This window comes from Melospiza georgiana, chromosome 6 (assembly GCF_028018845.1).
Source record: "Melospiza georgiana isolate bMelGeo1 chromosome 6, bMelGeo1.pri, whole genome shotgun sequence".
In the NCBI taxonomy this organism is placed as follows: Eukaryota; Metazoa; Chordata; class Aves; order Passeriformes; family Passerellidae; genus Melospiza; species Melospiza georgiana.
In genome coordinates this window covers 18,441,286-18,466,204 of record NC_080435.1, presented here as the reverse complement: position 1 = coordinate 18,466,204, position 24,919 = coordinate 18,441,286, and the positions used below count along the sequence as shown (strand labels likewise).

The window sequence follows — 24,919 nt, the reverse complement described above, 5'->3', positions numbered from 1 at the left end:
TGGCTTCAAATGGAACAAGAGTAAGTTTGGATTAGATATTGGGGAGAAATTCTTTACTGTGAGGGTGGTGAGGCACAGGAACAGGTTGCCAAGAGAAGCTGAGGATGTCCCATCCTTGGAAATGTCCAATGCCAGACTGGATGGAGCTCTGAGCAACCTGGTCAAGTGGGAAGTGTCTCCATCTATGAGAAAGATTGGAATTTGATGATCTCTGAGGTCCCTTCCAACCCACGCTTTTCTATGTTTCTATGCTGATTTTTTTGTTGACCAAATCTATTTTTCTATGGTCTTCATTAGTACAGTGGATTTAGGGCTCCCAGTTCACAAGCTGCAGCCACCAGGTTTAGCAGAGAGAGGCACCTGCAATTCTTGATGGATTTGGAGATCTGAGAAAGGAGTGTGGGCCAGCCTGTGTCAGTCTATCGGAGAGCACTGATAAAATGCAGGTATTGGAAATGCATGGGTCAAGATCCACCTCCAAAGCAGATCTGCTTAGCAGAGATATAGATGCTGGGGTAGGGAATTATGCTGGATTCCCTGATAAAATTTCCTTCATAGCGCATCTACAAATCCCACAGGTCAATAATTGGCATGTGGCTTCAGCACATTCCTTCTCCATGGTAGGGAGGCAATGACAGATGACCAGAGCTCATGCAGCTTGTCTTCAGGATGTCTTCTTTCTTACACTTTGAGTTGACCACAAGTTCATTGCATGGGTTAGGAATCCAAAATAATTGCAAGAACTGTAAATTCTGTCAGGTGCCAATGCTTTGTAATCACGGAATGTGCTCTTTTGCAGCATCAGTTACTTCAGCAATTAATGAAATTGATACTACAAATTGCAGTTGAACAGTAGAGATTCCATGTTAAACATCTTCAAGACTTTCAATTATTTGAAAGTAATTTCATTTCTGAAAGAGGTTTTGGTATGCATTCGTTTCCAATAATTTTCAAGTATGAAATGAGGCAGTTACTTTTATCTCTATCTGTTTGTGTGCTCCATGTCTCACCATAACATCTGAACTGGTTTGCTGATTCAACAGGACTTCATAGATATTTTTGAGACTGCCTAAGGCTTTATGAAATTGGGAGCCAGATAATGGGAAGAGGAGCAAAGATAAAGACTGCAGTATAAGCTTCCTGTATACAAAAAGAAAAATCTACAGCGGGAGAGGATCTACTGGCAAACATCTATTTATGTTTTTTGATCAACTCTAAATCCAAAAGAGATGAGACTTCATTAATACTAGTGCTTACAGAAGTGTTACTTTCTGAAGCAAATTGAGTCTACATTTGTTTGTGTTTTCCTCTAGAGAGTTCATCCTTAATAGGAAACTTCCTTGAACTTTGGTTTGTGTTAGAGAGGAAATTTTCATGTAAGTTGCATGAACTTTAAAAGAGGAAAATGTAGGGGAAATAGAGCTTTTGAAATCAACTCTTTATTCTGCTTGCCTATTATATTTTTACATTATCCTATTTTGTTATGTTGTTTACATCACAGGAAAATGGACTTTCTTGGGAAAAAAAAGGTTTATCCATATGGAGTGAGCTATTCTATGGCTTAGCTACCTTTTGAGTCCTACTAAGATTTTAGAAGATAATATAGGTAGAACTTGATGGTCATTGATCATAAGGGTCTTTTTTACCCCCCTCTGGAGAATGTTACAAATAAACCCTCTAAGCTAGTCCATAAATATTGCAAAATATGGGGGCCACATAATCAATACAAAGGAAGTATAGCTATAACCTCAAATAATTTTTTGGTGTCAAAAGATGCACACAAACTATTTTTATGTATGAAAATACTTATTAGACAAAATAACTTGAAGCAGTGGAATAATTGGCATGTATTCAAATTGTGGTTAATTGAATTCTTCATCTGTGGCTTAGAGAGCCACATGGGGTACAGATTCTGCACGGAGGAAGCAATTTTCATTAACGGGATATAATTTAGAATGAGAAAACATATACACTCTGCCTGCAACACAGTTAATAATTAATATGGAATAAATACATAGACATACACTGAGTTACCATATTTCTACCTGTCACTCTGTAGAGTTTCAGCAACTCATTTGCATGCTAAGTAAGTATATTTATTCAGGGAGATGACACTGTAACACCACCTTCAAAAGTGGAAGACCTTTATGTCACAGCATCGGAAATGAGTCATCCTTGTTTTTAAAATGGCAAAGTGAGATCAGAATGGTGATTTGATCTTATGCCTCCTTACATCTAAGAAGTTTGCTGGTTTCTGAAGTGACACTGTACTGTTAAAAGCTGATAAACCAGTTCCAAAACTGACCCTTATTTTTGAGTCTGATCAGTTTTCCTGAATTACATTAGAGAAAGTTTAATACCTCTTAAGAAAGAATATTATTTCTGTTTTGCATTATGAAGATCTCTAGCACTTATTATTTGGTCTCTCACATATGCTGTTAATATTGGGATGTGTCTGCATGCAAAAAGCAAAGTATTTGAAGGACTGAGAAGCATGTCTTGCAGGATGTGTGAGAAAGTATGTGATATCAATGAGGGAATGGCTGACTGAATGCCAACAGCACCACAGGGTTCAGGCTCTGTCAGTGGCTTGCTGCATCACTTTAAGCAAGTTGAGTTACACCTAATCTCTAAAACAGTTAAAGCTATTTGGGAAAAGAAATTCTGTAAATCAAGATCTTAGAATGAGCTTGTGCACATAACAACACAGAATATGTTGGTACAAAACTTAACCATGGTTTTTTACCTCTAGAAAGGTATAAACAGAATTTTAAGTCCAGTTACTTTTGAGACAGTGCCTTGACATGCAGAAAATTCTTGACTTCAACAAAACTGGAAAATATTCCTTAAATATTCCCTTGAATCAAAGCTCAAAACTCCAAATCTCTTGCAAGGATTTCTTAGCGTTTTTCCCGAACAGATTCAGCGCAATAACAGCTCTCCCAAATATTTGCCATGTTTCTGCCATATTTATTTTATGAACCACAATTGTATTTAATATTACTGAATTGTAGGACTGGACTTCATATTTCCTTCTCTTTTTAACAACAGGTGGTAACAATATTGGCAAACATGTCTGTGTTGGACCAGTGTGCTTCAGAAATCATTCAAGGAAATGGTATGTATTTTAACTGAATTATATTTTTTATTTCTTTCTGTAGAGTCAGAGTAGATGGGAATGTAGTACTTACAAGGTAGAGGAGAAAGGCTTCACTAATAAAGCTTCATTTTGCATCCTGTCTCTGCTGCATATCGCACATTGCTGCAGGATGCAAAATGAGTCCTGGGGATGGTTCCACACAAATGAAATAAAATGCCACTGTTTTAGGAAACTTTGCATTTGTGACCACATTGTTTGTGTTCTGTGTGTGTGCCTTAATCCTAGATGCAAAGAATAGTAGTAAAAAAGTAAAAAGTGTTTCAGCAAGCTGTATTGTGGTAATACAGTTAATATTGTGGTAAGATGTAAATGCCTTATTAATACATCTACCAGCAAATTCAAGGCCAAGCAATAGAGTAAGATGAGTGCCTTTTTTTTTTTTTTCCTTTTTTTTTGGGAAACATTAAATTACAGTGAAAATTCACATATATTGCTTGGCTAGGTCAAGTAGGCCTAACTCATGCTAGACACTGCAGTGGATTGTCAGGGACAATGACAGTAAATAAGATTTGTGTACATACTCTGCCATGGAATTTCACAAGAAACATTTGCCCCCTGGCTTTTGAGAGGGGTTGGCACTCATCCTGTGTGGAAATGTTTTTTGTGTCTGCCTCATGTTATAATAAACAGGTGCTAGTCAGAGGCCACATTCTGAGAATGGTCTTTGAATGCTGGAGAATTTAGGTACTTTCTTCTCAACTCTGAATTTTTTGTATGTTGATTGATTATTATCTAGCTGCATGGTTCTGATGATAATTCTCTGAATTATTTATGCAAATGTTCTAACAGTTAAAATCCTCTGATGCTACCTGATGTAATCTGAATGCCTAATAGCATATGGAGTCTAATAGCACATAATTGTCTTTACATTTAAAATTATCTAGAAAGGAGAAATCATCTTCTTTTTTTGCGATGCTACAAGAAGAATATCAACTCCTACAGGCAACAATAAGTTAATGAAGCCACTTTGACAGGGATAACATTATCTCTTCTAGAGTCAAGAGTTATACAGTAAATTCAAGAAACAGAATTTCATAATTTCCTTTATTAAAGGATTACTCATTCTAAAATACCCTTAAACAGTTTGAGAAGGAAACTTTTAAAGTCTTGCTTAAAAATATATAAATAAACAAAAAATAATTACTTGAATTGAGAGTGAAACTTTGTTTGGTGACCTGAAATATGTCACTACAGGTTTTGCAGTTAGTGATTGCCTTCAGGTTAATTTAGAAGCAAATAAGGAATTACATTTGGTTGACTGAAATAAATTAGTGAAATTTAAGATACCAACTTTTAGAGGAGGGAAAAGTTAGTGCATTTTCTAATTCCAGAAGTTCTGTAGCTTCCTAGTGAAGACAAACCTATGCAGAGATCAGATGTGCCTGGGCACTGAAGTCAAAATTGCAGCCTTCATTTATGTATTCTGCATTCTCCCTTTTTGGGCAGTGGCTGGTCTGTATTAGCCCAGCTTTCCTTTCCCCTTTACTTTTTTGCACTGAGATTTTTGTTGGAGAGTGGATAACGATGGCTCTTGTATTCTTTCAGGTGTTCAGCTTTTAATGGAGATGCTGTTTGAGAAATCCTCCTCTGGAAACCCAGCAGAAGCTGCAGCTTGTGAGCGAGTGCAGCAGAAATCTGCGGTGACCCTGGCACGGCTCAGCCGGGATCCCGAGGTGGCAGAGGCAGCTGTAAAACTCAGCTGTAAGGAGGTGTCTCCTGCTTAATGGCACTGAAAGCGGGAGCAGCTGCCAGTCATGGAGAAGCTCTTTTTAATGTTTAGCCTCACTTGGTGAACTTTGTGAGAGATATTCCCTATAGAGTATGTCCAGAGGATGACGGAGGAGATGGAACCAAATGAACCTCTGGCTTGTTTCCCAGAGGAGCCTGAGGTGCAGCACCACTCAGCACAGAGCTGTGCCTTGCTGTGCCAAATGACGCTGCTGCATCCTCATTCCTTTATGCAGGATCTGTCAGGGCACAGAAGGCTGGGACCCCAGCAGGCCCAGATGTGATGAATCCAATGGGAGGGAATGTGTTCTTTGGGTAGGAGTTTTTTAAGGGTGTGTGGGAAGATTGGTAGGGAAGAAATGGAGGTCACAATTTCCACTGTGAAACTGCAGCAGCAAGTAAACCCAATTTACTTGTTTATGCTTTACAACTATTAATTATGACTGCTCTGAACTGCATATCTCCATGGAAGGTCTCTTAAGTATTTGCATATCATCTTTGCATTAGAGATCATATCTACTAAAAAAGGATAAATGTGATGCATCTAAAAAATATCACAAAATAAGAAGTTGTTTTTCTAAATTATTTCTCCTGACACTCTTTTGTTGCTCTCAGGTATTCCTCGCCTGATTAAACTTTGCAGATCACCAACAGAAAGAAATAACAGTGATTCTGTCTTAGTGGCATGTCTGGTATGTACATTTTAGTCTTCCTTTCATGCTCATTCTGGAAAATTAAGGAAAAAACATCCCTTTAGATTTCAAAATGCATAAGTATTGCAGAAATGTTTTAAATTCATGTCAGGGTCTCCTGCTTTTCCCCTTAAGCGTAATCCTATATGCTGTCAATTATTCATCCTCAGATTGAAGATTTAAGCACATACGGAAAAATGGCTCCATCTTCACATTATTGAGCACCAAAAATTTCCTTGGAACACTTTGGAATTTAAGGATTCATTAATTCCTAAATTCCATCCTGTGATGGTTCTGTGTTTGTTGAAATTAGCCTTGAGTCATGGGGGTAGCAGCCCTTTATCTGCACTCACGCCTATATACGAAAATATTTATGTAAAACATCCAAAAAGAGGAAAAGATATTTCTTGCTTCCACTCCAATCCATTTTTTTCTATTTGTGTCACCAAGACAATACAGTGCCCAGCAAGGAGTGGGCACCAGAAGCTTAAGACTGTCTCTGCTCAGGAGAAAGATCCCATCTGCTGGCCCTGCACTGCATGCACTGTGAGCCAAATGCCAGAGCTGAATGATTTCACTGAGCTTTCTGTGAGAGGCCTCTGGGGACATGGGTGATCTAGGGCTGGAGTGCAAACTCTGGTGAATGAAGACTGAAGAATATCATCTGACAGTGCCTTATGATATTAATGTTATTTTAAATATAATAGTAATGCTTGGTTATTGCAGCTTGTTCATTTAAGCAGGTCTCACTCAGGATGAAGAAAGTATAAATGTGAGCATAGAAAATGCTGTGATTATTCTTCCTACATGCCAAGAAGACTTGTTAATCTTGTGTGGTCAGAGCAGAGACCACAGAGCAATGGCAACAAACCAGACTATGATTTTTCTGTCTCACTGAAGTTGTTGGTGCACATTCCTTGAATCCATGCCTATTGCTTGAGACGTTACCTACCTCCCTGTCTCAGAAATTCTGCTTCTCCTGATATTTTAGTAATTGCCTGAAGATGTTTTCTGATAAAAATGTGGCAAAAATATTATTCTTGAGACGTAAGCTGCTTCAAGCTCTGATAGGTATTGCCACTGGTGTCTGAGGGCTTGAACTGTACTTAGACGTTACTCAGGTCTAAAAGCAAAGTGCCCCAAAATAATTGATATTGAATAACTTTGCATGAGAGCCGATTCATCTGACAGATGAAGACAGGGAGGAGAGATTACCCAGGTAGCAGAACTCATAGACCTGCACAGTTCAGTTGTGGGTTCTGGCTGGTATTTAGGTATGGTTATAATGAATTTCTGCAATGAAGGCTTTGCCAAACCTGAAATGAAACCTTTCCCAAACTGCATTGCAATGATGCTGTTTTGTTTTTCTAGGCAGCCCTGAGGAGACTGGCAGTGATGAGTCCTGATGGGCTGGAGGATTCAGATTTTCAGCAGCTGGTAAAGCCCAGACTCGTGGATTCTTTTCTGCTGTGCACAAATATGGAAGAGAGCTTTGTATAAATGGGAGCCAAAAACCTTTGAACAATGATGAAGGTGATAGGTACACAGTAAGATAGCACGTGTACAATTTTATTTTGGTTTAGTCCTATTGTTATTTATGACTTATTTATTCTAAACCCATGAACATGTGGTTTGTCAGAGCAAAGGCAGAAAACTTGTTACTGTGGTTTGCAAAGGTAATTTTTTATTTCATTTTCCTGCCAAGACACACAATACCTTATCATTGCCATCTAGCAAAATGTTTTGTTTAATATAGTTGAATTAAGGTAATGAAGCCAAGAACTTTTTGCTCTGATGTTAAATGCTTCTGATGATGTTTTTTCACTGATATTTTTCTATAGTTAGGACATTTTGTAGGTTTTTTAATAAATGTTTTAGCCTCATCTGTATTAGGAGAAAAATAATCCTAAAAGCTGCAAGTATATACTTTGAAATGAAAGGGATGTTACAGTCTGAGTCCAGTTCTTAACTGTTATATTTTAATAGAATTTTGTAACTGAGGGAAAAATTACCAAAAAATGTTCAAACACTGGCTTCAAATGATGCTTGAATACATTCTTATGCTGTATAAAGATCTGTTCCATCAGAGGATACACAATAACAGAAAGCTCTTTATTTACATTGACTGAAATTTCCTAAAGAAATCCATAGAATTCTAGAAAAATCTTGGATGGTGTATGTTTTATCTCATAATGTAAAATTTTTCTCCTATGATTTAAAACCATTACACAGTGACAATTTTCTCTCCTTTCCAAGCCTTACAAGAACTGGAAGTGCTAATGTCCAGACATGTTTTTACCATTCAAGCTACTGTTTTTGTGAAAAGTTGTTCACACCTATACTAAATAACCTGAGGAGTTTAATTAATTGTGACTTGAATTTTCATTTTTCTGGCTTGCTAACTAGTTCTGTATTTTTAAAACTTAAATGGGACTCTTAGGAGCTGTGGGAGTTGAGAAACGGATGATAACCTAAATAACAGATGTTATTTTGAAATCAACTTTTTTTTCCATGAGCATTCTTCTTAATTCTTTCTTTTTTCTTTCATTGAAAAACTACATCTATTGAAAATTACTCAACCAACAATATCTGGTGGTGTTTTTTTTTTCCCTTGATTTTTCTCAAAGCACTCTGTAGATTATGAAAAAAGTTTTAATTTTTTTTCATGGCTTCCAAACATTGCTTTGGATCATTTTATGAGCAGCAACATCAAGGTTCTAGGATATCTGCCAAAACCCCCCCACATTCTTTTCTTGCTGTATTTTGTAGATATATTAAGCAGCTTAATTAATTAATGTTTCTTTAGTGTTATGTGGTGTTTGGACGAAAAGCACCAGGAAATTGTGAAGCTGTGATTGCCTTCCACATCTTCTGTATATAAGAAACCTTCAAGCAGTGAGACAAAGGTGGTTACTTTTTTCTCCCTTGATTTTATGAGTTAAGAAGTCTCTGCCTTAATGTCTTTCTTGTGACCTCTCCGTATAATCAGCTCTATCTTGACTGAATTTTAAAACCTTACAAAACTTACAATAACCTCTGTCATGAGCAGCTATTCAAAGGAAAGTGTTGGATCAGATGTTCTAGTAAGCGCAGAGATGAATTCTGATTTTTTGCTTATTTTGAGACAACTTCTTAAGTTTCCAAGATTGTTAAAATGCATGGTACTGTAAAGCTTTAAAAATATTGTATTATTGATGGACTTCAACATTTTTCTTCCTAAGCGGAAATACATGTGTGAGCCATGGTTGTCTTGGTAGAAACAATAAATTAATAAATTTCATAAAAAGACCTAATAAAAAAAATCTTGTTATCATTCTGACAGCATGGCAGTCCCTGATAAAACACATCAAATTCTGTACTAAATTTCTGTACAGAACTTCATTCTGTCAGCTTCAGCTAACAGCAGAGATCGGAGTTTCTAGATGGAGTAGAGTTTATCCCATAATAGGTAAATTTAAAATCTCATTTAAAGAAATTTTCCACACATGCATAGTGAACTGAAAGAGCTATTAAGAAGATGCCATCATGGCTCATAATGTTTTAATGTAATTTCTAACAGATCAATCAAATATTCAGTTAGCAGGTTGGTAACAACTAATTTTCTCTTAAATACAGGAATGTGAACCCACATTGATTGAATTTACTACAGATACTCTCAATCTGCAATATGGGTCCATAATTCTAGGCCCATATTTTCCATTTAAATGTGTTCATATTACAGATGTGGCTGTTTATATTACAGAAGAAGAGTACTTTTAGGTGAAACTCCTATTTGCAGCAGAAAATATATCTTGAAAGAGCCATTTCAGCAGATCTCTTGTCACCTAAGTGTCCTCAAAAGCATTTTAGGCTTTGATTTTTTCACCAAGAGCTGTGCACTTTATTTTGGTATATGCTAAAGTTTATGGGAAAATAAACATACCTCTAATTTTACTTCTTGATTCACTTGGAAATAATAAGTCATTAAAAATATTAATTTTTTTTTCTCATTACTTCTGAATGAGAATTCTGGATTCCGAATGAATTCTTGATTCTAAATGTTTGCTTTGAAAGTGGCTCTTCAGCTTTTAAACAAAATGGACAAAAAACAACAGTTTAAGCCAGAATAAACATTTTTGCTTTCAAATGTAGTATGAAATACAGTATTTAATATCAAGAAATTTTCACTAAAGTATTGTGATGGCTTAATCCTTGGACTCCCTGTGTATATCCATATACAGGTAGGAGTAAGAGTGGAGAGTATGTGTAATACATTCCCAAATCAGCTCATTTATGTGGACTCATTGCCCTGTAGAGCCTGAATGTAGTTAGGTATGGGTTTCATCTTCCTGGAAAATGAATGTCAAACTTGTTAGAAATGTTGTTTCACTTAAATTCTTCTGAACATTTTCAGTTTTGTACGAGATTAGAAATACTTAACAAACATGCAGTGAGCTGCAGGATTCTTTGTAATTTTGATTTACACTCCAGCAACTTTGGACAATGTCTTCAAATTTCAGCTTTGGTTTCAAACTGTTTACAGATATTCAGGGCCCAGATGTTTCATTCATAGAATAGTTTGGTTATTCTCTGTTTATTGTGTACTTGGTACATGAATCACTTATGTGGAATTTTACTTGTCTGACCTTTTCAATTTAAAATTGTATTTACAAAGAATAAAATAATGTCTTTGTAAATTGCATATCTTAACTATTTTTTGGGTTTGCCTGTTAGTATCCAAAAGATTACTTCATTTGTAGGATTTTGCCTTTGTACAAGACTGACTTTGTTCTCTTATATGGCTTGTTCCAAATTTTTGTGTTGACCATCTCCTTTTAGATAACAGCAATGAACAGTCAAAATAACCTTGGCTTTTGCATTTTGAGGAATCTTCTTTGATATTCACTTTTAATTTATATTAAATTTAATGCATTTAAAGAAGCACTCTAGACAATGTAAATTATTCACCAATGTTCTCATTTTCAAGGGGAGGGGAGGGAAGATGGCATTAAGCATTGAAAGAAAGGTCCAGAGTGAATTTGTTAATTGGAGTTGGAAGTGCAGAACTGGTGGGAAGGTGAGTGAATACTTTTGGCCTTTGACAAGCTAACTGGGAACAAGAAAAACACAGGATCATCTATTCTAGATACTTATGTTCTTTGTGGAGACCCTTATCTCTATTTTCTGGCTTGCTCTGGGATCTGAGTTTCTTTTTCCAGCTGTGACAAATTTCTTCCTCTTGGGAGTGTATTTGTATAATTGCTAGTTATCTAACAGAGTTGCATTCCAAGGTCTAGTCCTGCTAATTGTTATATTGATAAGGTTTTTGCTGAGAAACTAAGGAACAAAAAGACCTTGTTAAATAGATATAATTAGGATCACCTAGAACAGAAAGAATTATTTATTGTTATTACAAGGGGAAGGAACAACATATCCTCCAAAAAGCCTGAGAGAAAGCATGGGATATCAGCTTATACTTTAATGTTTTTTGTACCTTTACAAGCAGACCTGCTAAGAGTTTATGGTTTAATCAGTTTTCAGCCAAATAATCACTGAATCAGGGAAATAAAAGTAACCCACTAGACCTGCAGACCAAACACTGTAAAATCAAAGATTCTTCTCTCTCATTTTCAACAGCCAGTTGCTGACTTTTTCATTTTAATAATTGAAGTGGGCCTAGAACCCAAACAAACATATGGGAAACCAGTGGGGCAAAGAAAAAAGGTAGCAAGTAATGCTGCTAATTTGCTATGAAAAGAAATTAAAAAAGATCTAAAGGCCTAAATGATGTGAAGAAGTAGGTGTGTATAATGCAGTGCCTCACCTATCACTCTTTCATCACCTGTGCTACAAATCATTGATCATATCCTCTTCTTCAAGCTTTCTGGATTACCTCTGGGTTTTAACCAGCTTTTGTCCATATTTCTCACAACATTTAGAATGCCTAAATAATAAAAAACTCTAATAATGCATATGTCTTCTAAGTGATCTACTTAGTCTGATTTATTTTTAATACCCCATATTGTAAAAAGGTCTTTTTTAAAATAGTTCTGAAAGGATAAACCTAGCAATTTATGTCTCTTATGTATGCTCCTCAGGTGAGACAAAGATTTTGATAAATCAAGAAGGTATAACTAAAAGGATCCAGAAACAGACAAGTATGTTTTCACTTGCATCAAAAGAATAATTATGGGTCCAAATGATCTAGGGGAATCTTATTTGATGCTGCTTTTTCTGACTTCTATAAATCAGTTTGCTCACACTGAAGTAAAGAAGAGCCAGAGGCAACCCAAGGTTTCCAGGTTCTTGCTAGAGTTAGATGAGTAAAGGTCTAACACATGAAATAAGTATAAATACATCTTACAATATGAAACTAAGAATAAAAACTTTTTTTGTTTTTCAGAGCAGCAATTAACACAAATCAATGATTTTAAAAGTTTATCCTATCAGTAGAAGAAATGATCGTGTGCCTTATCTAGGGGGGAATTGTGAACTGTTAGAAGTTCAGTTCTGCAAGCATAGACAGACAAGTAATTTAGTTCCATTCTGTAGACCACAGAGAGAAGTATGGAAAAATAGTCCTGATGATTCCTTTGAGGGAGCTGTCTAAACACCTTGACATCTAACTCTTTCTTCAGATCATGAGAGATGAATTCCAGGCTCAGTCTGGAGACAAATGGGAGGCACTTTTCCAGCTGGGGTTTTACATGCTGTTTATATATCAAGCACAAACCAGAAAATTTTGCAAGATCAGACTCTTCTTTTAAAATGACAAAGACATCATTTGCTTGTGTGGTATGTGCTAAGTGATGAATTCTGTTTGCCACTGTGTTTTAAAACAAGAAATAACTGCACCAACTCATTGATAAAGCTCATGATAATGTACCAGAGTATATTATAGGTTTATTATTACAGAAAAATATATTGTATTTGAAAAAAAGGGAGAAGAAAAACAGACACTAAGTAAGAACTCCAAAGTGAGCTATCCTGGACAATATGTGAAATACCACTGTGCTCATCAATGGTATTGCACATGCCAGGAAAACTACTGCCAGGAAAGCTACTGCACATGCCAGGAAAGCTACTACTCCCCAGAAAACAAGAGAACAAACACAAATTCCCTCAAACCCAGAGCACCTTCTTTCCCAAAAGTAATCAGCTGAGCTGGAAGAAGACGAAAGGATACTTCATTACGAGGCAGAGCCTGGAACAAAACATCACAGGTAAGACACAGATAAATGAGGACTATTTCCAGGTGCTCCAGCCTATCCTATAGCATCCCATGCTGTCTTGGAAGTTGCTTATCATCAGGACCATTGCTAAACCCATAGAAGTCTCTGTTGCTGTTCTTACTGTAGCTTAATCTTTGAGCTAGCAAAGGTTGGGAACTCTTTCTTGAGTCAAGAATATGCTTTCCGTCAATGTTGCAGATGACAGATACGTGGTAGTTCAAAACTTCATTCCTCTCTAGTTTTCTTTAGGTCTTTCCCCCTGATGTCAACACATTAATGCTCCCCTTGAGAGTGAATGGCAGCTGAAGGATTAGCTCAGTAAAAGGGAAAGCTACTGAGAGCTCAAACCCAACACCTGTGAAACTGGACTGTGACCTTTTTTCAGGGTATTTGCAGGTGCTGTCCCAGTGCTCTGTTATATCTGCATCAAGGCAATCTCTGGGTCTGACATCTTGGCTAAAATTTTGTCTGTTTCCTAACTTGCACTATTATCACCATCTCACAACTATTCGTCCTCAAATTTTATCTATTTTTATTTTTTGAAAGCATCATACTTACAGTTACCAACATGCTGGGTAGTGCACTCAGATGGAATTTTGGGATTCTGCTGCAAAGACCAGATGAATATTCATTAATTGTTGCCATTCTCATTTTTTGTTTCTCTTGCCTATATAAGCTGAAAACTACAGGAGTGAAGTGTTCCTTTCCATCCTTTTGTATGATACTGAGGTCTGTAAAATTGTTCCTTTCAATTGAGGCCACTTAAAGAGAATTTATTTTGAAAAAAAAAATTAAAATATTAAAAAATATTGAAAACAAAGACCAATTAATTTGACAGTATCAGTATGGTCTTTTTGTTTGTGACCCTTGGTTATTCCTTGTGTGCAAATGTCTTTGGAGCTTTTTTGCAGTTAATGATCTGACATGGCTGTAATAGAAATGCCTTTTGTGTCCAGCACCTGTTCAGCTGCAGCTTTCATTCACTAAAAACAGCTGATTTCAAACTTTTTTGTTTAATTTATAGAAAATTGTTTCAGCACTTCTGTTGCTTGCAAGCTCATCTGAGAGCCCATTTCATGGGGCAATACTTTTGTTGCTTCTCATCTTCAGTGGAAGTTCTGCCTTCATTTATCCTTTGATCACCTTTTTAATTTGTTCACTTTTCTCGTTATCTGTATCAATAAAATATTGCAGCTGTTTTAATTCAGATTTAAATGCAATCAGTTGTAGTGAGCAATAATCAAAAAGGCTGCTGAAAATTAAATCACTAAAATATGGTTTTGGAAGAGAGGTTTTATTGACACCGGGATCTCAGGCTTTAAGTATTTTGAAGGTACTTTTAAAGTAGAGTGTCTTTCACTATGAAGTATGGATATATTTTTATTGAAAAAAATTTTTCTTAAACAGTTGGATTTTTTTAAAAATTAGAAATGTTTCTATTAAAAACACCATAAAAAACTTCTGCAAAAGATTTTACCAAAGAGGTTCTTATATTTTGTTTTCTTTTGTGACATTTCACAAAGTTTTAATGTCCCTTTTTACCTTGAATCCAGAAATGACAGTGTTATCATAAAAAAAAAAAAAAAATCTAATTTCACCCAGGGACTACCTTTCCAAGCAAATGACCAAACACCATGTGTGAGAGGCGAAGGGACAGGAAATGTATGAAATACAAGCAAAAGCAAAGATCTTGCTGAAAGTGCCTCCTCCTGCTGAAGATTCAGAAGGTCCTTGTCCTTTGGAGACTACCCCATGGCCCCTGTGGAGTTCAGGTGTCCCCTGCCTTCACTCAGTACCCTCTGGGCTTGTTTAGTTTTTCAAAAAACCTTGAGTGGTAACTTCTCTCTGTTCCCATCATGACAGCTGAGAGCTGCAACCCTGTGGATAATTCTGATTTTGTCTGCATACCTCTTTCTTTCTGCTTTATTTGTAACACTTGCCTGCTGAAGAATCGTCTTCCTTACTATTTGTTTACTCATGACAGGCTTTTCTGAAATCTAACAAAACTGCAATCAAATAAACCACATAATTAGTAAAATACCCTTTCCTCCGTGTAAGACAGCATTATTTTGTTAATACTAAAGCATTTTCTGGAAAACTTAACCAACTTTATCAGGAACAGTTGGTCTTATTATTCTCCTCTATTTCCATAATCTTGTCAATAAACTGCTTTTAACAGTTCAAGAAAAAAATCTCTCTTCAAATTTAACTTATTTTCAAACAAGGAAAAAAATTTCAAATGCTTAACATGAAAACTTGTTTCTTTTAAAATTAGAAAGCAATTAGAGAATCTTCTAAAAGAGTCAATTGTCATGTAGCAGCCCAATGTTTTGCCATAGACTGCATTTTTCTTTTTTCTTGAGAAGGAGTACAGTGTTGCTATTGTTCAGATTCATGTTAGTTCTGGCTGCTATTCTACAAATCCCAGGGACAATAGGGTAATTTAGAGGCCCCTTTGCAGCTGGGTGGGAAAGGAATTGCAACAATAACGTTTTAAATGTTCTTAAAAATACTTGATAGTTTTTTAACTTGTTCTGGTGACCTGATCCCATGAATAAAGACATTTTAAAAAGTCTAAGGGATGCATTTGAATCTTATCTCACTTCCTAAAATACTTAAGAACCAATTTTCCTTACATCTGGAATGTCTTTAGTCAGTTTGCCTGTTTTAATCTGGGTGAAATCTGAATGAGAGCAAGTAATCTAGAGACCTGCAAATGAACCTTTCTGAAATCTTTAAACCACTGCTGAAGTCATCAGAAATACATGATCATTATACACTGTTATGCATCCAAACTCTCTTCCAAGTCTTAAGGGGCGAATGTAGCCAGAAAGTCAGCTTCCCTTGGGGCCACCTGCTAAAGTTACAAAACAAAGTCACACAAAACATTTCCTTGCCCTGGGAACTGCGGAGAATTAATTTTGTCCTCTAATATTCTTAAGAAAATGTAAAATTTGTCTCTAAAGAAAAAGATTATTAAAATCTCTTCAGAAAATGAAGTGTAGACTAAAGATTTTTTTTTTCTGTAGCAGAGTAAGGTTTTCTTAATTTGGTTTTTCACATTACAATGTCCTGTGGGTCTGAGTTGCTTTTAAAAAAGAACAGAGTAAATTTGTTTTGTTTTATTTAATGATGCAGAGAAACATAAAGGGATTTATTAATTTATTAGTTAATTTATTAATTAAATTTTGAATAATTATTATTTAATAATTAATTAAGAAAATGTATTAATTTTCACATGTGAGGAGTCAAGGTCAGTGTAAGCAAATGAATATCCATTGATGTTGTTTTTCAAAGATGCAGATTTTATCTGGAATTGAGTTTCATCTGATATTAATTTAAAAATATTTTCTTCCCTAGAGACTTAGTGTGCAAAGAAAAAGGAAAATTACTGGGAATGTCTGTCTGGATGTGACTGACCAGAAGCATGAGCCTTCTTCCATGATGTCAGAACTCCAGGCCTCATGGGTGTCTTGTTCCCAGTGGGAGTGGAGAAAAATGTAGCCGCAAAAACCAGGTGAACTGAAGCATGAGGCCTCATTTTTCATGAGAGGAGAGGATAACAGCAAGGAAAAGCTGAAAAGAATTGAACCCAAATGTTTAGGAAGGAGACACTACTGGGGCTTGCTGAAACTTGGGAAACAAAAGCAAATGAAATGTTGCAGGGAATGGTTATGAGCGCTGGAAAACTAACTGTAGTCACCATCAGAGGTATCGTTACAATCAAAGTATCATTTAAAACTTTGGTATTTATGAAGTATCAAGTGAAAAATGAAAAAAATTAATACAGCACTAGGTGCAGTTTTGTATTAGTAACAACATCACCATTGGCAGCTGATCTGCACGTGCCTTGGTTTGCAATAGTGGCAGGAGTTCTAGAAGCTCATTAATTCATTGGCACAGATTAGAAAAATGGATATATTCTTTTTCTGTCAAAACACAATGTAACCCAAAGCAAAAGGAGTCTCTGTGCTTTCACAACTCATGATGAAGTGCAAACTGAGTTTTCAAAAGCTCCTTTTAGATGTACTTAAGGACTTGCTGGGGGAGAAGTGGGGACATCTACTGGAATTTTAAAACACTTCATCATATGTTTCCAAGGCTGCTAGTGAGACATATTTGGTTTAGGTCTAAAGTTGGATGAATAATGCAGAAACAATTTCTACTTATATTTGTGCAAATTTGCAAGCAAATCTTCAGCCATCTTGGGGTTGCTTTTGGTGTCATTTCCTGCACACACTCAGAGTTATTAAACTTTAATCGCATAACTGTTCGCAGAAAATTAATGTTAAGCTCACACAGGAATACTATGAAAAGTGAATTTCTAATGTGCTTTCTGTAAGCCTGTGTACCAAAAAGCTGATTCCATGAGTTATGTTCATTAGACTGGAGGATGGAAACAATATTAAGTGATTTATGGGACTAACTGCAATTGAACAGTGAGTTTGTGCTTGGAGTAGCAACTCCTTACTTTAAAAGAATTAAAAAAGAATTCAATGAGGAAGGAATAATGTGAAGGAAATTGCAACCCACTCCCCACATTTCATGGTAAGAAGAAAGGAAACTCATCCATCATTAAATGCATTCATTAAAAATTATTCACTCAGATCCATTTAAAGCATGTTCTAACTTTAATCTCCTAATTTCTTCGGCCTAGATTGAGATGTGTCCTGCATGCCCAATAAGAGTGTGAAGGCTCTTCCTGCATCCTGATGTAAGTTGCTTGGACCTTGGGACAGGGCCTGCAGGAGCAGCAGTGTTATGGATGTGCTCCCTTCCTCTCACCAGAGAAAGCCTGGGGAAGGGAGGGAAAGGGGAATAAGGTTGCAGAAGGGGAAGCTGTTCCTCTTGATACAGAAATTCTGATTGCTTGGTTTGGATGGAGGTCAGGGTTTCCCAAAATTTTATTGCTATGACCAGAGAATAAATAATTCCTGCTTGGACAAGGAAGGTGTAGCTGAAATTGGCCTGAAGGGATATTTTCCAGTGTTATCTGTGTGCCACTGCAATTTGCCTGTCCCATGCCCTTCAGTCTATGCCTTATTTTAACCTTTAAAGTTCAAAGACCTTTTATGTCTTTACAAAGTTTAGGACCTGATTGTATGATGTGATTGTGTCATGAAATTAAAAGTTGTTGAAAATGAGAAGCAGGAGTTTCCCCACTCACCTTAAACTAAAAGCCAAATTACCAATGTTTGAACTACACTGGTACTTCACAGACTCGTCCATAGAGTTTCACAAACTCTCTATTTTACTGGGCTCTGTGTTTTCAACCTTTGCATATGATGGACTAAATAAATTGTGTGATTTGTGGTGGGTAATGTGAAATGATTGCTCAGCAATATTTAGAGTAACGGGCACAAGAAATGCCATGTGCAAAATGGAGGATGTTGTTCCTCTAAGTCCCACCACCATTTTTCTTTCTTACTAAGAATTGCTTTAAATATTAAACATAGCTGCTTCACATTATTGTGCTGTGTTTTTTTACTCATTATATCTTTTGTTAAAAATTGTCAGATCTGTGAGAAACTTTCTGTAAGGCTTTCCACCAATCTGTCCTTAAGGATTTTCTGCTGGAATGATAAAAGAGAACCATTTGCTACCCATCAAAACATACATTTACCACCAGTCTTACCCTTGATATTCTATTCTTTCAGCCTTCAGTTGGGTCCTGGGAATCAAAGGAGATCTCAGTCACCACAGCTTTCTCAGTAGTGGAGTTTGTTTTGCACACTATTTGCAGTGTGCTCTGGTTATGAGACTGTCTGTTTAAGGAGATCACAAGTGACAATCTCACCTGCTGCTCATTGGGGACAGTTTGGGTGTCAGCATTATGGTGAGAAAGGCTCACATGACTGTTTTCTGACTTTAATAATAAGTTTAATCCTCCAGATTTGTTAGTAAGTGCTAACTTTCCTGCACTGTGCCTCTGATTTACTAAACTGACACATTTCTTTCAATATATCAGTCTCATTTGGTTGGCCTGCTGCTCCCAAGTTTTTCTAAATTTATCCCAAATAACACGTTTTTAATTGAAAAGAGATTCCCTGAGTCTGTATGCATATCCACATCTATTTCTAACCTTTTTGAGGCTTAAACCAACTCCTATTGCAGACCCTCCAATATGCAGGATCTGTGGACAAAGTTCTTGTATATTTTCAATTAGTACTTTTCATAATTACACTTTAGTGGATCAGGACATTGCTAGGGAAATGTACCTGTATGTTAGAAATGCCAGAAGCTGCCTGCACAATGGTGCTGGCAAAACTTCTGGCACATTTTCAGAGTACACTTTAGTAATACATGCACTTACACAAGCTGAAGGCATTAAAGTAAAAATACTTATATGTTAAGCTAGTAAGACAATAAGTGATTGAGGATGCAAGTACTAAAATCTTCCCCAGACAATAGCACATAATATCCAATTAATAGTTGTGGTAAATCTGTCTGAAATGTACTCCATATAATTTCTGGCAAGAATTGCTTTCAATAGGAGATTACAGAAAACATTTAAAATAGCTGTGAAAAGTACCCTGAATAACAAGCTCGTTATTTACTATATTCATTATTTACTATATTTGTACTTTATTGAGTTTATTTGTTGTACTGCCTGTTTAGATTTTGTGGATCCTTTTCTGTGCTTCCTGCACAAAAGCCCAACTATGGAAGGTTTCTGAAAGCAACAATTGTGATTTTATAATGAACCACAAGAGGGGGGAGAATGAACATAAATGAAAGAACTTGATTTTAGTGAACAACTGTTACATTTATGTCAATGCTGTATCAATGCTTAATTTAGGAATCTCAGCCAGGTGTTGGCTGTGGAATGAAGAGTTTGAACTAGTAGTGAGATGTTCTCCCTAAGATTCATCTTTTCTGGTCTGCTGATTTAATGCTGAGCTTCTCTGAAAGCTGTGGGCAAACCACACTCTGAAATGTTTCTTGCTATGCTGAGTGTGCTTGTCCCTTTTCTTATTGCCTTGATCAAACACAAACAAATGCTAATGAAATGATAAAAATAGAGATCTCTGTGACCTGAATAATCACTTTTATAACTTCCTACCCTGCCTTTTAATTTTTTCCCACATTTATACAAAGGAGCTCTCTAATTCAAGTAATCAAGGAATTCCTCCCTGGTGCATTGATGAATTTTTGGTGTCAGTATTAAAAATAAATCAGCTTAGTCTTGTGATTATGGACTGATAAAGGACTGGTGAACTTCCACGTGGTTTCAGCCTGCTCTTTAAAGAAGGCTCATAGTTCCCTGGTCATTGTGTGCAGAAGCAGCTGTACTGATGGCAAAGTTGGGAACTCCTGGAGATGGTACCCTGGGACTGCTGGGACCACGTGTCCCTGGATCAGCCCTTGGGAGAGGATGCACAGCAGCTTTGGCAAGGAATCAGCTTCCTAATCCCAGGACTGTGTTGGCAGTTCCTATAGCCAGCTGAAGGGTAAAGAAGGAAAACAGATTTTAAGAAATCACCCACTCCACTGTCCACTTTTTTTATTTCAAAGTGTATACAAGGGACAAATATTATCCCAATATTTGGTCCTCTGTATCTCATGTTCCTCCTGGCATAGGCTGTCAGTCCTCTGGGAGAGGGATAGGAAAACAAAGATTCTTACTTCCCCCCGGATTAAGAAAGAAGCAAAGCAACAATTATAACAGTAATATGAGGATGGTATTGCAGCAGGTGTTTGCAGCATGGAAAAAAAAAAAAAAAGTAGAATAGTCAGAAAACCTCAGCTTTTCACTGCAAGTAATTACAAGTAGCTCACTAGACTGTAACTCTGAGAGAACACCATGTAATGTTATTAGGCAAAATGATAATGTCCTTAATTTCATGTTCAAAAGCTGAATGGTTCTGAAGGAGGCTTGCAAAAAGAAATTAAGATAGTTGTACTAGAAGAAGACAGAATGTTGATTACCAGCAGTGAGGTATCCAGATTTGACTAATGGCACAGTTATTGTATGCATAAGCCCTAATGGTGTTTAAGTGGTTGCTAGAATGAATGCAATTAATGTAATTTATTTGTCAACATCCAAACACTGCAATACTCAGAATAGGATGGGAGGTCCCTTGCCTAGCACATAACCCTATGAATATTTTTCAGTGTCTCTTTTCACAAGTACACAAAAACAGTGACTATGTAGGTTTTTGTGTTGCTCTCTTTTTTTTTCTTTAATGATTCTCATGTTTTAAGGGGCTTCATGTACATAACTCCACTGATTTAAACTGATTTTGTTTTTCTTGGTTTCGGGGATTTTGGAGGAATATTTTAGAATGTTTTGATCTGTCTTGCCACTTGAGGACAATAAATTTCATCTATTCTACATCATGTCCTGAACTGTTTAGAGAGGGATCCTCCTAGATAGTCTGAACTAGTAGGGTTAACAGTAAATTGATTACTTTCCTAAATTGGTTCATTGATTGATGGTGATCGATGCTCAAAAAAAAAAAAAAAAAAAAAAGAAAAAAAAAAAAAGAAACCCTGTGTATTTCTAATGTGACTTTCTTTCAGCGAAAAGCTGGAGTTAATCATCTTTGAGGTCTTGTCATGCTGCATCAGAGAACCTTGTATTAGTGGAGAACTTTCCCTAAGGGTGACTGGGCTGTAATCGAAATCTTTGAATGACACAGATAAAGCTTCTGGTGTTTCTCATTGTGTGTCTTTTGCTTTTGATTTCACCTTTTTGTAACTTTCTAACCATTTCAATATTTTCACTCTGCATTTTTTGGGGATTTTTTTTTTTTTGGTGGGGTTTTTTTGTTTGCTGTTTTTAGATCTAAATACCTCACTAATTTCAGGTCTGAGAACAAAGCACCAGTGGTCTTCTTTCTTGGTATTTCCTACTTACCCAAGGAGACAGGAGCATCAATCCTGTTGAGAGATGTTCCTCTCCATGGTCCTTCCAAGTGTGTAGAGCAGCTGTGCTGCAATGCTCTCCCCTCTCCCTGCACTAATGTGGAAACACCCCAAGCTTTGGCATTGTTCCTTGCTGACTCAGGAAGAAAGCAGAGTCATTATTCTCCTCCAGATGAAAATGGATTGATGTATTAGGGTTAATAGCAAAACTTTATCAGCCTACTCTTCAAGTAAGTTATTCAAAAATATTGACAGTCTCTCTGAGCTACTGCTGCCCTCTGCACTGAGGACTGACACGGCAGGGCTGGGATGAGATACCGTTGCCTTTCAGTCTGGATCCACATCAATTACCTTATTGTGGAGCCCACCAGTAAGAGACCTGGGCTGTATATCAAACTTCAACATAAGCAGCAGCTGTCAAAGCCATCAGATTAATTATTGTTCATTCATCATTTCTTGTTCAAGGTGGAAAACCTTTCCAAACTAAGGCATAGAGAACTTGAAATCGCTGTTTAGAACAGTAGACATGGATTTTGAAGAAGGTTTATAGATTTCACAAATGTTTGTTATTTACATGCTAAATAATTTTTAGTGTAGTGTCTCCCTGCCATACCCAACAACACAGTTAAAGGGATATACCAATGCAGTTCCCATATTAAGAGGGGAGCTATATAAATTTATATAATTGCTTCCTCTTCATTCCCCCTGACTTGTATGGCTTGTTTGAAGGGACTGTCATGTTTAGGAGAGCTTAAAGTAGCATGAAAATATTTCTCTTAAGACTTTTTACTAGAAATGGAAGGACTTTCTTCCTTGTCTTTTTCTTTTTTTTTTTCTTTCTTTGTGTTTTTTTACTTCTTTGTCCTCTTTGGCTAGAGAAATGTAGAGAGAGAGGAGCACAGATAGTAGAGAAACTCCTTGTAGTGGAACAAACAAACTGCTACTTTCAACTCTGTTGTGAAAAAATGGAAGACTAAAATTTAGCTCTGATTCAGAAACACTAAATTACTAATGGTTTTTTAAACAATCTGCTGTATTGAAAGAATGTATCCTCATGCCTATGTGCCTCATGGCATCTCACAATTTTTGAATTGCTTCTTTTTGGTAGCTTGATCCTAGGAAAGCCTGTAAGAAGCTTTACTTAGCATAGTGCTCAATCTCTACTGTGCATTATTTCCCATGCCTGCAGTCAATACAATGATAAACCTGAGGTGCTTGAGTTTTTGCCTCCAATATTCACAACTAGAAAACCACAAATGGGCTTTTCATTTCTCCCTTGCAAGAACTATAAAAACCAAGGTAAACCATCCTGCCAAATCACTTTTATAGGGACCTCACTTTCCTGTTCACTAGTTTTACTCCAAATAATTAAAAGCAGCACTTCTGCCCTTCACTGTGGTTTCCAAGGAATTCACAAGGTGCACATGCTCCATCCAAAGTCCTGAGTGAGACCAAACTGGAGGTCCTTGGTGAGTTCATAGCCCAGGGCTCCTGCACCTGGGGATTTGAGCTACAGTGTCCACAAAGTCCCCTTCTCCAAAAGATGGAGGCTTTACAATGCTGAAATGAGCAGCCCACATAAAATTTAATACAGTTTCGAAGATGAACTTAGTCCTGATAATTTTTTTTTGTTTGCTTCAAATAGGTTGGGTTGTTTTTTTTTTTTTTTGTTTTTGTTTTTTGTTTTGTTTTGTTTTTTTTTTTTTTTTTTTTTTTGTTTTTTGTTTTGTTTTTTTCTAAGAACATATTTCTGTCTGTAAAAGGTCCTTAAGCATTCTGCATTCTCCTTGCTTTCCAATTAAGTTTCCTGGTGTTTCTAATGTGGTCCTCTGGAGTGCTGGAAAGTAATAGGAACAAGAATGCATTTAATACCTGGCCTGGTGTCTTGGCAGCAAAGCTTAGCACTCCAGTGTGGGGAGTAGCAGGTTCAGGACCAACCCCAGGAGTCTCAGTACTTGGACTGGCAGAGGGCTGGTGTAATGCACAGACAGTGAGCTCATTCTGCAGGTGGAGTGTTCAGCTGCATTGATCTTGTGGCAAAACCAGCCTGCTAAGGTTTTGGAGAAACATTGGCTCTGATCTGAAAGGAAATTGTGCTGCCTTTCCCTGTCTTTCCACTAGTTTAGCTTGCAAGCTCTAATAACATTAAGACATACTTTGAGCAAGGAGGCTGACGCAGCTACAGAGACAAAAAGTAATTTCCTATAAATAGTAAATACAATAAGCAAAACTCTAATCTCTCATTAGGTAATTGTATTTTCATGGGGTCAGCCAGCCTCCCTGGCCAGGCTGAGGTCAATTCTAAAATATGTGCATTATATACATTAGGCATTTGTTAATGAAGCATAAATTTCATCAGCAAGTTGGGTGCCAAAATCAACTCATTTGGGTACATGGTTTGTATCTACAGTGGTGTCTTATGGATTTGTTCCATGGCTGAAACAGCAAGTTTGTGTAGATGCCACGAATGGCATACAATAAGGGGGAAAAAAGGAATACCACAAGCATCATAGATGAGCATAAATCTTCTGAATTTTGGTTACATGAAACCCAGAATGCAGTGGGTTCCAGGATAACAGTAAATAAAGGGGAAGGAAAAAATTAATATTTCCAGAACCGGGAAAGCGTGGTCAGTTATTATTCCATGATATCTGGTCAGTGCTACTAATTTTTCCTTTGACAAAGGATGAAATGAAAAAGCTAATAAAAAAGCTAAATACAAAGTAAACACTTCATTTTAGAGCACCATTTCCTAGAAGGGGCTCAGTGGGGCTTCACTCTAAAAATTCACCAGTATTTTGGTCAGATCCATCACAGGAGCCCTGGTAGAGCAGCAGCAAGATGACTCCTCTCAACAATTAAGCAAGAAGTCCTCATGCTTACTTCTCCTGCCTGCCAGGATTTTGTTCCCAAGAATGATGAGCCTAAAAATGAGAACAGGCTGAACAAACTTTAAACCAAACCTTCTGATGATGGTACCATAACACTCTTCCCTTGCAAGCACGTAAGCAAAATTACTTCTCTGCTTTGGAAGTAAGGCTTGTGTGTCCTTTCAACATGTAGACTGAAATACTGCTTTGCTTTATTTAACCAACACAGGTCTATGGACAGCAGGATTTTGGCCATTTTTTATTGCCCGTTAAATTGGAAGAAGTGTTTCAGAGTAGCCAATTTGAAAAGGCATATGAAATAAAATAAATTCTTCAGATTTCAGGAGTGTTCTCCTTTCATTCATTAAGTTTCCATAGCTGAGCACTGGA

The 24,919-nt window shown here is 36.8% G+C and overlaps 1 protein-coding gene across 1 annotated transcript in view; it reads left to right on the top strand.

Annotated features, from left to right (window-relative positions):
• Window positions 1-7,080, top strand: part of INSC (INSC spindle orientation adaptor protein) — a 63,328-nt gene extending 56,248 nt beyond the window's left edge. Inside the window, exons 9-12 of the mRNA XM_058026751.1 lie at window positions 3,052-3,118; window positions 4,706-4,861; window positions 5,504-5,580; window positions 6,952-7,080. Coding sequence (XP_057882734.1) covers window positions 3,052-3,118; window positions 4,706-4,861; window positions 5,504-5,580; window positions 6,952-7,080 — 429 coding nt within the window. The remainder of the gene's footprint in view (window positions 1-3,051; window positions 3,119-4,705; window positions 4,862-5,503; window positions 5,581-6,951) is intronic.
• Window positions 7,081-24,919: the final 17,839 nt, after the last annotated feature.